A 12,536-nucleotide genomic window follows, 5' to 3' on the forward strand; every position below is an offset into this window, starting at 1 on the left:
CTAGTGCGCATGCGTGCATGGAGAGCCCTGCTGTCTCTGATTGGCCACAACGGTAGGAAGAACTCCGTCCGCTCCCGGCCAATGGGCGCGCGGCGCTGGCTCCGCGCGGAGGGCCGGGAAGGGCGGGGGGAGGACGGCAGAATGTCCCCCAGAGGTCGCAGCGCGCTGATTGGACAGGTCGCGCGCGGCCCTGCGCTCTGATTGGCGCAGCGCCGCGTCAGGGGACTGGAGGCTCGGCGGACGCCCCGCCCACCCGCGCCCCCGCTGCCCCCCCCTGCTGGCGTGCCGCGAGGGGACGGGGGAGGGGAAAGGCCGCGACGTGAGCGCGCGACCCCGTCCGCCATTTTGTAGCGAAACGGCGGAGGCGAGAGGATAAAAGCGCGAACGGCCCCAGCCTGGCGTCCCGTTCCGGTTCCCTTACACCACCTGAGGTGAGCACCGCGCCCCGCCCCGCACAGCCTCGACCCGCGCCCTGGCCGCCCCGCGAGTGGGCTGGGGGAGTAGGGGGGGGTGCGGGAGCACCAGATCCTCTGGAGCGGTGGGTGCCCCAGCCGTGGGGGTGGCGAGCGGTGGCGAGGCTGGGCGGGAGGTGGCGGGGCCGGTAAAGGGACCCCGGCCGGGGTGCGTGTGGGGTATCCCCGCGGCCTGGCCCGGCCTGCGCCGCTCCCCGCCCGGCCCTCGGCCCTGTCCCGCGGCCCGGTCTTTCACCCACCGCCCGATCCGCGGGACGAGCCGCCGAACAAACTTTGAAGGCTTTTCCCCGGCCCGGGCGGGAGGCGCGAGTGTTCCAGGTCCGTGTTGCCGCCCGCGGCTCCCGGTGCGGGCCGGAGGCTCTGGCGGCGGCAGCGCGGTCGTTTCGAAGGGGCATGGGAGGCTCCGGCGCCTGAGCTGTGTTCGTTTCTCTCCCCCGCCCGCTCTTGTAACGCTGATCGTGACAGGGGGAGCTCGGAGAGACTCGGCGGCCGGGGCTGGGCCTCCCCGAGCCGCCCCGGTGGCCTCGTTAGAAGATCGGCGTTATCGTGACTTACCCAAAGGAAACAACCTGTAAACAGTGAGCTATAGTAAATCAGCCGGTGCCGTAACCTTCCTGCAGAGCACATGGAAGAAACGCTTCTCAGCGCTGCTCTCCGGTTAAGAACACGCTGCCCAGTAAAATTGACTTCCTTATTTTGAAACTAGAAGTAGCAACAGTTGGCTGTTTTGACAAATGCTGTGGTGTTAGAAATAGCTCCTTTGCAATAGTTCCCTAACTCGGAGTAGTACCGTGCTCTCCTTATACAATAACATTAGTGAACAGTCATAGTTTAATTTCAACAAACCGCAGACAATTTTGGGCTGTATTTACAACAGAAGTGAGATAACACTGAAAAATGCAAAACCTGACACTTAATTTGTTGATAGGTCATGAGCTTAGACTGGATGTTTCTGAATCCCACTTGTTAGAAGGAAGCAAGACATTGCTCTCGGTGGAACGCGTTTCTAAATGGGTAAGAAAACAGGTCTGACACCTGACAAGTCATCCGTAGTGCACACGACTTAAGTGTTTCCTGTTTCTAAGGTAACTATATTGGTATTGACTAAAATTACAGGCAGGATGAGTCCGGGTGAGATGACTCTGATGAACAGGAAACAAACTTAATTGAAAGTATATGTGTTTGTCCTTTCTAGACTTGTTGTCTTGTAGGGTTTTTTCTGCCCTTATGCTTTTAAGTTTGTGGTTAACTGTTGATCCCATTGGCCTGGTGTCTCCAAAACAAACTTGAGCAAGCTTGCTGTCTACCTGTCTCTCCTCTTTAGAGAAATACCTTATGCAGTTTATCCTTCTAGCACAGTGCCCCTAGATATTTAATTCGTTTTAATTGCTGCTGAAATGGTTGCTGTCTGTGTTCAGTTGAGTAAGTGGCAGAGAAACTGTGCAAACCAAACTTAGAAAAAGTGGACAGTGACATTTTGTGACCCCAGGACAGGTTATTGCTAAATTGTATTGAGGATTCATAATCCCTAGAATCATGATTGAGGATGTCACTGTTTTAGTCAGATTTCTCTCTTGTTCTATAGCCATCCTAACTATGAATCCTGCAGTTCTCCTTTGCCTTTTGAAATAGCATTTCACTGTTCCAAAATGGTTTTTGGACCTGAAAATGGCACAAAACCTTTGAGAACAGCTCCCTAAATTTCCTTAACTTCCCTTCAATGGAAACTTTATACTACAGTGTTTGACTGAAGGGAAAGTAGGAAGTGAGAGTTTCTTGTGTGGGTGTTTTTTTTTTTTTTTAAACGATCCTAGTTGAGATGTGAAAATGCCTGAAGCGGTTGTGTCGTGATTGGTGCACGCCTGATATATTTGAGGTAGGTTCTACACCTGAAGCTTAACTGGCCTTAATGTATGGGAACAAACATATGTGCTTAGTTCAGCTGCTCTCTGTAAAGTTCCTGTGTCTAATCAGCATTGTGGCTTCCAGTTGACTGGAATTGTGTGTAGCTTTCCAGTACCTGGAGTGTTCAAGTGGCTTTTCTACTTGTAAACACCTGAATTTGAACTGGTCAAATTAATCAGAAACTTACTTTGCTGTTAATGTGACTTAGACTGTAAGGTTTTTCTCTCTGTATATTTCAATATGATTGACATCCTGAAGTCTAACTTACCTATGGTGTGATTCAGAACCTTCTTTACCCCTTGGAGGGCTTCTCATGTGGGGCTTCGGAGAGGAGTGCTGCTCTTCCCCATGTTTTGTGTGCGTGGGTTTGAGAAGTGGGTAAGAGACCATGTGCTGAAGAACAGGTTTGCAGTGCCACTTTTGGCATGTTGTATATGATGTTTTTTTGACAGGAGTTTAGAACCTAATTGCTGAATGTGTTCCTGTTTGTCACTCGAGCTGTTTTGTCTTCCACATGCAGTACATTTGGCCCAAATCTTTACAGCTCTTGAAACCCAGTGGAACTAGTTGCTGACCTCTGCAAAATACTAAAATAATTCCCATGTTTGACTTAAAGTAATTTTGAAATTACTTCCTTGCTAAGGCTGTTTCCAAATTTGTGGAAGGCTTTGGGTTTGTCATCTTCAGCAGCAAGACTTAGTTACTCCTAGTGCTGCTTCAGGTTAGTAGAGTGTGTTTTTGTCAAACCCATCTGCTGGTTAACATATTAGCTCTCTCTATCTTGTGATGTTTGGCTTCTTGCCTAAATTTTTATCATATTTATGTTTTAATAACCCAACAGAACTCTGCTACTGAAAAGAATCTACTGAAAAGGATGCCAAATGTTTTACTGATGGCCTCTTCATTTCCTTAGGAACTGTTGAGGCTATGTAATACTGCAGATTTCAGTAAATATTTTCTACCTTTTTAAAAGTCATATTGCACAACATGAAATTTGTGCTCTTTTAAGAGCTTCTGGCTCTCATGTCCGATAGCTTAATCCATTATTGTATCATAGGAACTGTAATTTAAAGTAGCTAATTTTGTCAGTGGACTTAGGTTGTTTTGTAAACTAGTTCTGTCTGAGGCTTAAATTTTCTGAACCTGTAAAGATGGCAGGTTTGCCCCATGGACTGAAAGCTTCTTGAATTGAGGCTGGTGTAGGGAGATTCATTCCCGCTAGGAGTATACGCATCTAAAAATAAAGTCTGCTTTGCATAGCATTCATAGCTTTCTTAATCAGTGCTGTATAAATTGAATTTTAGCCTTGCATTGGATGACCAGGGAGGTACCTGTGCACAATCTGCTTTTTGGGCAGGGCTCCCTTAATTACTCTGACTTTCATATACTACTGTAAGTTAGATTGCAGCATTTGGAACTCTGAAATGCCATTAGTCTGGTGCTCATGAGAGGTGTCAGGCTTTTTCTGTGTATCAGCATACATACTGTGCATACCATATATTTAGAACATAAATAGGAAGCTGCTTCCTTCAGCTATTGTGTTTTGTCCTTGAGTGTCAGTGTCTGCTCAGGCTCTTGTGCTGCTTCCTTGAAAGGGAAAATCCCATTTTAACCGCTGGTTTGGGTTCTCCCACAGCACTGCCAGATTTTGCAGTTAGAAAGGGGCAAATTTTCTTGTGCTTTCTTGCAATTAAAGCGTGTTGGGGTGGTAGTCCTTTCTTTGAAGAGAGCAGTGATGCTGGTGGGGTGGGCTGATCAGCATCAGTGCTCTGCAGGGGATCGCATTTACCACTGAGCTAAACTCAACAAGAGTTCTAGCACCTAAAAGCTTGATTTTTGGGTGGAGTAGGTGTGATTGCTGTGCTGTCTGCATTGGTCTTGGGAACAATACCCAGAGTAATGTTGTTTTTCTTCCCAGGGGCCTAAAGGGAAAACTCCACAACTTCTGTCATTGCCTTAAAAGTGATGGAGTTGGAGTTTTGGTTTGTGTCTTGTTCTTGAGTCCTCATTTCAACTAGTCCTTTTGTTCTTCAGCCTGGTTGCTGAAATCTGGTGCTCTGGTAGGGACTGAATTTCCTGCGGTGGTTTGGTGTCTGTCTGCTGTGTTTGTAACAAATGTTTTCCAGAAGCTTTTTGTTGGTCCCATATGTTACACCTTGCCAGTATGAATGTCTTGGAAAGTGTGTACTTGCCATGCCCAATGACACTTTCTGGATTGTTATGAAAGAGGAATAGAGTTCTAAAAAAAACAGAACAAAACACAAAACCAAAGGAAAACAACAACAACATCACCCCACAAACAACAACAGAAACCCCAAACAAACAAAAATACCCACCAAAATCCCAAACAAACCAACCAAAACCAAACAGGTATTGTGATACTGAGAAATCTTTAACTTTTGTGCCTGTCTCCTTTCCTGCAAAGCTGTCATTGGGCTTGTAAACATCTGAAGGTAATGAATTGTAGCTTGTCAGATGTACAAAAAAAGAGAAAAATTTGAAGTTTTCTGTAATTCTTCGTGCTGCAGTTTTAAACATTTTCTGCAATGCTTTGATAGCACAACCGCCTTGTCATTGAATAGTATTATCCCTTGAAAATTTCTTTTTCACAATATGTAAGGGGTTTTCTGGTGTAATAAAATCTATAGCTTCTAGGAGTACACAGGGTTTTCTACGGCATTATGAAAGTCTGGATGTCAAATGATGATTTTACTTCCCTTACAGATAGTTTACTCACATTTTATTGAATGTAATAAACTTTTCCTAAAGAGCAGAATAACCTTCATCCCTTGTGATAGGATTTGTTACTCCTGATGCTTTTGGTGCCTGTGGAGGACGAAGAGGAGATTAAGTTTCCCCCACATGTTGTGTATAAATGTACTCGTCCTTCCAGGTGTCTTGCTGCCTTGACTGGATTCTTCCCTGTCTGGTGAGCAAAAATGTTTTAAAGTTTAGGCAGGTGTTAAATAAGCTGTAGTTCTAAGTGTGAGTGAAAACCTTTATATAAAGGGAGAGGGGGAAAGATTTTTCTGGTCCTAGACAGGAATATTTCCAGCTTCCTTCCATGCTGCTCCTGTAGGATCCTTTCAGGAGATGCCCGGCGTGGAGCTGTGCTGCCGCAGGGGCTGCTCCAAGTGTTGTATGTGCCAAGTTAACGTATCACCTGTGCCATCATCTCCATGATGAGGCAGAAATCCTGTACTGGGGATTCTGTCCATAGATTCAAGATGCTAGAGCAGTGGGGTTTTTTATTCTGAAAAAGTTGTCTTCAGACTCTTGGCACGAAGCCTGGTGACCTTTGTGTTTTGATCAAGTAGAACTTCAAAACAGGGACTCTACAGCTTGATTCCACCTCTGATAAATTAGAGTGCTGCATCTCGGAGCAGTGTACGGCTTCCTTCGAGACTCCTCGGGCTGCTGGTTGTACAGGACTTACTGTGGGATGCAATTTTATCACATTGGCAATCTGTAATTTAACTGACAGGTGTCAAGTGCCAAGTTTTCTGTTGTTGGAAATTTATCAAGCTGGCAAGCTCAGCTGTTGTAGCTCACTGGAAAGCTGTTTCAGTACAAGCCAAATGTTAGGGTTAGTTTATTGCAGTTCTTTGCATGGGTTGCTCATTCACAATTGCTTGTTTTGGTGCATACGGTTGAGTGCAATACTACTTTCATGGTAGTGAGGCAAAGTATTGCAGAGATGGCTAAAAAGCTTTTTTTTTTTAATAAACTTGTGATTGATGGTTTGAATGATTCTGACCTCTGCTGTGCAGTGTTGAATTCATTATGCATCTTGTTTTCTTTTTCACAGTGCTGAAAGGGTAGTCATTCTTCTCACAGAGCTGTTTGTTAGCTCTTTCAGACTGGCAAAATGCAGAAATGAATAAATGTGGTTCGGTAGCATGGAAACAACTAAGCTTGTGTTGTGAAAACTTAATAGTACTTCTTTTTCCTTCTGGACAAAGTTATGGCAAATGGTTTATGTAAGTTAAGGTATCAAACATGTCTGTATTATCAATTTCTTTGTCAATTTTTTGTTGTTGTTTACCAAACTAACTTGTAAGCAAAAATATAAAAGGAAAATCTCTGAGGCATAATACTGAATTCTCTAGGATTCACCTTTCTACCCTATAGTGTTCTGATGGTAGTAGAAAATACAGAGACTACTGACTGCTTTTAACACCATGCAGACAGCTTAAAGATTATATTTTTTTTTTAATTAAAACAAAACAAACAGTCCTGAAAAACTTAGTTTAAATTGACTGGTTATGTGGCAAGATAACAGTGAAGTTGTTACAGAATTTATATCTAATGCATTATTGTTTTTTCAGGTGCCATGTTTCAGAACAGAGGAAGACAACTGAGAAAGAAGAGCTGAAGAAAGTAACACAGAACCAGATACAGGTTAATTGGGGGAAAAAAAATTAACCTGTCTCTGAGGTGACTAAAGGGGAATAATGGTGATTTTGCGCCGGGCTCGGCCGCCTGCTTCCGCCCCAACCAGCAATGAATCTTGACTCGCTCTCGCTGGCCTTGTCTCAAATCAGCTACCTGGTGGACAATTTAACCAAGAAAAACTACCGCGCCAGCCAGCAGGAAATACAGCATGTAAGTAAACGAATGATGCTACAAAGGAAATTTTGGAAAGAAAAAATGGGAGTGTCAAATGAAATTTCTCTTCCTGTTTGTGCTGTACTCTGCAGGGCTCTCATCTGCTTTACTGTGTGTTGGTTTCTGCAGTGCTGAGAATTCCAGCTTGTGTCTCTGATATTCCCGTTGGTTTCATCTGTCAGATTGTGCGATATGGCAGCTCAGAGCCTGGGACCAGTATTGGTAGTTGAGTATTAGGATTAACTGCTGCTCTTGGAGTGTGGTATCAAAGCTTTCCTAGCTCCTTCAGGTTACATCTTTCAGTTTTTGGACATTCCATAGAACACAGATCGGGACAGAGAGGAGAATATATACACTTATTGTTCAGAGTTTTTGCACTGAAAATGTGGGTACGCAATTACCTATATCCGAATGCTTTTGCTTACATTGGGTGAAGTCTTTTGATCCTCATTTGATGAAGTGTGGCTTGGTGGTGAAGCCAAGCTGACTTTCTTGGCCCTGGGTTTTCAGAGGGCAGGCAGAGTTACTCTAGATTGAAACCCAAATATCTAAGATCTGGGCAAGAATTCTGGTTTAACTGACCCTTTTAAAAATAGCTCTGACAAGCAGGATGGACTGAAAAGCATTATCTGCAGAGGAGTGTTTAGGAGGAAGTGAATGCTACTGAGCCAGTTTTAGAAACTGGTTTAGTTCAGTTCCCAGCAGACAGCTGGGCCAGTTAAATTTTTTTATCTTACCCTAGTGCAGTCCTGCAGTGATTTGGATCAGAGTAGGAGGCCAGAGGGCTTGAGCCGAGTGAGTTTCTGGTAACAGCTGACTTCTTTAAAAGTGCATTCTTTACTTATCTTGAGGTGAGAGGGGTTGATTGCAGCACTATTCACTGCTCAAAACAATCTTGTAAATGATAAAAAGGAATAAATTTCGTGTAACTTTTGTAAAATTTCCATGTGTTTGCAAGCTCAGTACTTTCAGGGCCTCATCTGAGATCATGCTGTCCTTTCGATTGCTGTTGGCTTTACCAGACTGTTTTTGCAGCAAGGTGTGACTGAGCCATGACTTGCAGATCTGTCATGAGTGTTTAAGTAAGGGATAATAAACATTTCTTTGATTTGGGAGGAGATATGGTAGATCTGCTGTTCAGTTGGAATATGGGTCTCTCAGATGGGGACAGATTGTTCCTTATCCTTCATAGCACATCTCTTAGACTTGCTGCACTGAGAGTCTGGAAACTGGTCTATGGAAATGGCTGTTTTGTGTGTGTTCGGTTCCAAGACAGATCTTGGATTTCAAGACTAAATTCCTAAAATCTCTGTAATCCCTTGTTGTGTGGTTTTTTTGGTTTTTTTTGTGTATGTGTTTGGGGTTTTTTTGTTTGTTTGGGTTTTTTTTGTTGTTGTTTTTTGTTTTTTTTGGGGGGGGTGTTAACTTCCTGGTGTTACTGTACTTTTGTGGTTGCTAGTACAATTTTTCCTTAGAAAGTTTAAGAGGTTGTTTTTACATACTTTAATTGTCTCACAGTACAGTGGTGTAAATTTTTGGCATAATTCACTCTATTATACAAAGCTTATATCTAAGCATACAGAGTATGTGGAAAACCATACTTGCACTTATTCTTGTCACAAGTGACCAAAGTGGCATTTGCATTTAAACGCATCACTGTGGCAAGACTTGAAGAACTGATTTATGCTTAAATATGCTTTCAGTAGTCATTTAACATGGGTGATGCTCTAAGACTGCTTAAAAAATAGGAAGTAGGTTTGAAAAAAACACCTTTAATGCATTTGTCAGAGAGACTAATGGCTTCCTCTGAAGTGAGTGTTTGTGGTCTTGTTTTCCTGAAGTATTGCTAAGGAGAGCCTGGTTGGAAAGGAGGGAAGGGCTTTGTGGACAGATTCATCTGGGAAAGCAGAATTTTCTGAATCTAGGAAAGCAGAGTTACTTTTGATCTATGCCTGTGTTTGCCTAGACAAAAACTTATCTCTGTGTGATAAATCCAAATATGGGTGGGTCAGACTTTATCCTGAACCACAGACTGGTTGAGGTTGGAAGAGACCTCATCTGGTCCAACCTCCTATTCAAACAGGGACTTCTAGAGCTGGTTACCCAGGAATATGTCCAGACAGCTTCTGGGTACCTCCATGGATAGAGACTCTCCAACCTCTCTGGGCAGCCTGTGGCAGTGCTCAGTCACCCTCATTGTAAAAAAAAAAGTCTTTACAGATTATTTCATTATCAGATACACCATCTTGTAAATGTGTATGAAGACTGCCAATACAAAAGTTTCTTTCAGCTCTTTCTGCAGGAAAACTAGCAATTTTCATTCGCTGTTTCTTGGGAAAGCTTTTCTGTGAATGTAGTTAGAGTTGAAAGATGCTGCACTGAACTTCTAGTCTTCTCTTCCGCTCCTCCCCATATGTTAAACTTTCAAGTTATTAACCTTTTGAACTTTTATGCAAGGAAGCAATCTAATTCTGATGTGGAAAGGTTATGTTGATGGCTTTAGTATGTACGGTTTCCTTCTGCCTCCATCTGCTTTGAATTTATCATGGTCGTGGCACCAGATATCTCCCTAGGAGTCTGATCCAGCTTCATGCCAGTCTTGTTACCACGTCTAAATCTATATATTTAATTGGGATTGCTTAGATGAATTGCCTGCTTTCTGAAGCCTGAGCTAACTAGTAGAACTTGTTGTCAATTCAGTTTTGCAGCCTTTTGCACTGATAACTGAAGTGGGGTGTTTACCCTGGACTGACATCTCACGAACACATATATTCCAGCCTCTGGTCAAGAAGCAGAGCTATATCTGATTCGGATGTTTCCTTCCAGCAGAACAAAACTTGGCAGCCCCTGGAATAAGCAGGTTGTGAGGGAAAGGGAAACATAATGTCAGATAACGGTTGAAGAATTGAGATGAGAACAATTGGAAACAGCAGAGCTGGAGCAGACACAGCCTCAAGCAATGCTGTTTGTCTTTTTGTGCAAAGAAGCTACCGGCAAACAGGATATTTGTGATGGAGTGAAGCAGTCAGAGTGTGCGCAGAGCTGTTGGTTTGTACTGGCATGTGTTGTGTCTGTTCTACAGCAATAAAGGGGGAAACTATGGCAAAAATTTTGCCAATAGTTGAAGGTTGGATTTGGTGCTAGCTGCTACTATTTGGACAAAAGAGGCAAGCTACTGGTGATTAAGTCCCTTCAAATTTCTGCCAATATGGATTTTATTAAAAACAAATAATGTCTAGTGAGGTGAGGTTTAAATAAATGGATAAGCACTGAAACAAACTGAATGTTTTTCAAGCAATGAGCTGATGAGCTGCTCTGTAGCCAAGAGTTGAACTTAAGGCAAGTGATAGGGGATGCAGACAAAAATGTAATAGTGTTGATAAGATTTAGTAGTGAGTGATAGGTGTTGCAGATCACCTGTTTATGATGTGAGGTATAAAATTCAGTTGAATGAGCTCTAATGACAGGGCAAGGACTTGGTAAAAGGTTTCAGCTGCAGGTGTTCAGCATGTGGTATTTGATTTTAAAACTTGCTAATGAGCAGGTTTGAGATGATCTTTTCTCATTAAATGGCAGGAAACACTTCATGTGTAGTATTCCCTTAATGTCTTGAGAGACCCTGGAGTAACAGCAGCCAAGTCAGTCGAGACCAGATCAGTAAGGATGCTGGATGGTGGCTTATCTCTGGGATAAATCCCTGCTATGTAGGCATAGCACAGGGGTGCAAGTTGTCCCAAGGCTGTCCTCTGGCAGAGTTACACACCGTAGCTGTGGGAAGAAATGGAGAAAAATGGGGCTACGGCACTGTGTGGATTCTGGGCTGCTTTGGTGGAAGAGAAGCTTGAAATAATCCTCTAGATGATTTGAAAACCCCTTTTTTACTTGACCTTTTAAGAATACTACTTGTGAAATGCATGACTTCTGTGTCAATGACTAGTATCTAGATTCTTTATCTCCTAGTTTATACTTTTCATTTGCTAATAGGGTTTATGTCTTGGTTTCTAGGTTACTGATTAAAGAGGGACATTCTTAGCGGTTTTGTTGAAACTGTAGGTGTCTTAACCACTAGAAATATTGCTGTATTCATAGTACTAGACCCAGATCTTACTCTGTGATGACTGTTTGCTACCAAGTTGCTTTTTGCATTTTTTTCCAGATTGTGAATAGGCACGGTCCCGAGGCAGACAGGCATTTACTACGCTGTCTATTCTCGCACGTGGATTTCAGTGGCGATGGTAAAAGCAGTGGCAAAGATTTTCATCAGGTAAAGTTTGCACCGAGGCATCTGCTTATTAGTTTTGGTTGTTAAAAATCTGCAGTAGAGTTTGATCCATTTTAAGTACAAAGACAGATTAGGGGTAGTAACTTCAAGCAAACTTCTTTCTTGATATATGGCCTTTCAATTGCAAGCACCTTTTGCCAGTCCTCAAGTCAGAAGACAACAAGCTGTTGATATCTGACTCTTACAACCCCTTAATCTGGAAAAACTCATAGTTTAGTACAACTGCTCCTTCTACCACATGCAGTGCTCTATTTTGAAAGTCTGTCTTTTAAAACTTCATCCAAATCCACTCACTGGCACCTGTGGTGCTGACTATGTCTGCAGGAGTGTTTTCATGCTTAAGCAATTTTGCCACAGACTTTTTAGTTCATAAACAGGAATCAAATGTTCTTAAATTGCTTATTACAATGTGTGAGGATGTTTACAGAAAACGAAACATTGCCTATATAATGGAGAATGTTTGACTTTCTTTGCCTTAAAAGAAAAACCAAACTAAAAACTAAACCTAAAGAAAACTTGATTGAAAATAAACCAGTAAATGAGAATTTGGGCACTTACAAGACTTAAGCACCTTTGTTTAGTTTGGCTGCACACAGTGAACAGTAGAAGTTTTCTTTTATTGTCCTGTTACCAAACAAAATGAGTGTTGAAGTTATCTTGTTCTTTTCAGACTCAATTTCTGATCCAGGAGTGTGCGTCGCTGATTACAAAACCAAACTTTATCTCGACGCTGTCCTACGCCATTGACAATCCGTTGCACTATCAGAAGGTTTGTATGCTTCTTGAAGGGAATCCCCATGTCAGAAACTGCATGGAATGGGTCTGTAGGAAACCAGCTAGTCTTCCCTTGTGTTTTTTCCTGTTTTTGTAATGGCTAAAATTGGTTGTAGTAAATTCTTCAAGAAGTGAGCTTATCCAGAAGTTGTTTCTTGTTGTTGTTGTTAAACTGAGCAAATTATTAAATTACTCAGAATGTCTGCAAACTAATTTTAAAGCTTAATCTAAAGTTAGTACTTTATGGCTTGTTTGTGGTAGCCACAACCAAAATAAATCATCAGTGTTCTGGTTTCTTTCAATATGAAAGCTGTGATAGTGGTTTAATAGTAAAAGAGCTGGATATACAGTAGGAACTTTTAGTTTAGATTTATCAAAAAATAGTTCTGAATATGTTTGTTTAGCCATATAAGCTTTGTGTTCAACTGCAGCAGAATAGTTACTCATCCTCCAGACGTGCAAATGGCCTGTAGATAGCCTGCCACATTATGAAT

General features: G+C 42.6%; 1 protein-coding gene across 10 annotated transcripts in view; it reads left to right on the forward strand.

Annotated features, from left to right (window-relative positions):
* The first annotated feature begins 273 nt into the window (after window positions 1-273).
* CNOT1 (CCR4-NOT transcription complex subunit 1) overlaps window positions 274-12,536 on the forward strand; it is a 58,671-nt gene continuing 46,408 nt past the window's right edge. For 8 of the 10 annotated variants that reach the window (XM_065847927.2, XM_065847932.2, XM_065847929.2 and 5 more), the window contains exons 1-4: window positions 274-431; window positions 6,707-6,983; window positions 11,143-11,250; window positions 11,939-12,037. In XM_065847927.2, the coding sequence (XP_065703999.1) occupies window positions 6,882-6,983; window positions 11,143-11,250; window positions 11,939-12,037 (309 nt within the window). In that variant the 5' untranslated portion in view covers window positions 274-431; window positions 6,707-6,881. Of the gene's footprint in view, window positions 432-1,401; window positions 1,488-6,248; window positions 6,359-6,706; window positions 6,984-11,142; window positions 11,251-11,938; window positions 12,038-12,536 lie in introns of those variants that run through there. The other 2 variants (XM_065847928.2, XM_071814234.1) reach the window with 2 other exon arrangements.

This window comes from Patagioenas fasciata, chromosome 13 (assembly GCF_037038585.1).
Source record: "Patagioenas fasciata isolate bPatFas1 chromosome 13, bPatFas1.hap1, whole genome shotgun sequence".
NCBI classification, from domain to species: Eukaryota; Metazoa; Chordata; class Aves; order Columbiformes; family Columbidae; genus Patagioenas; species Patagioenas fasciata.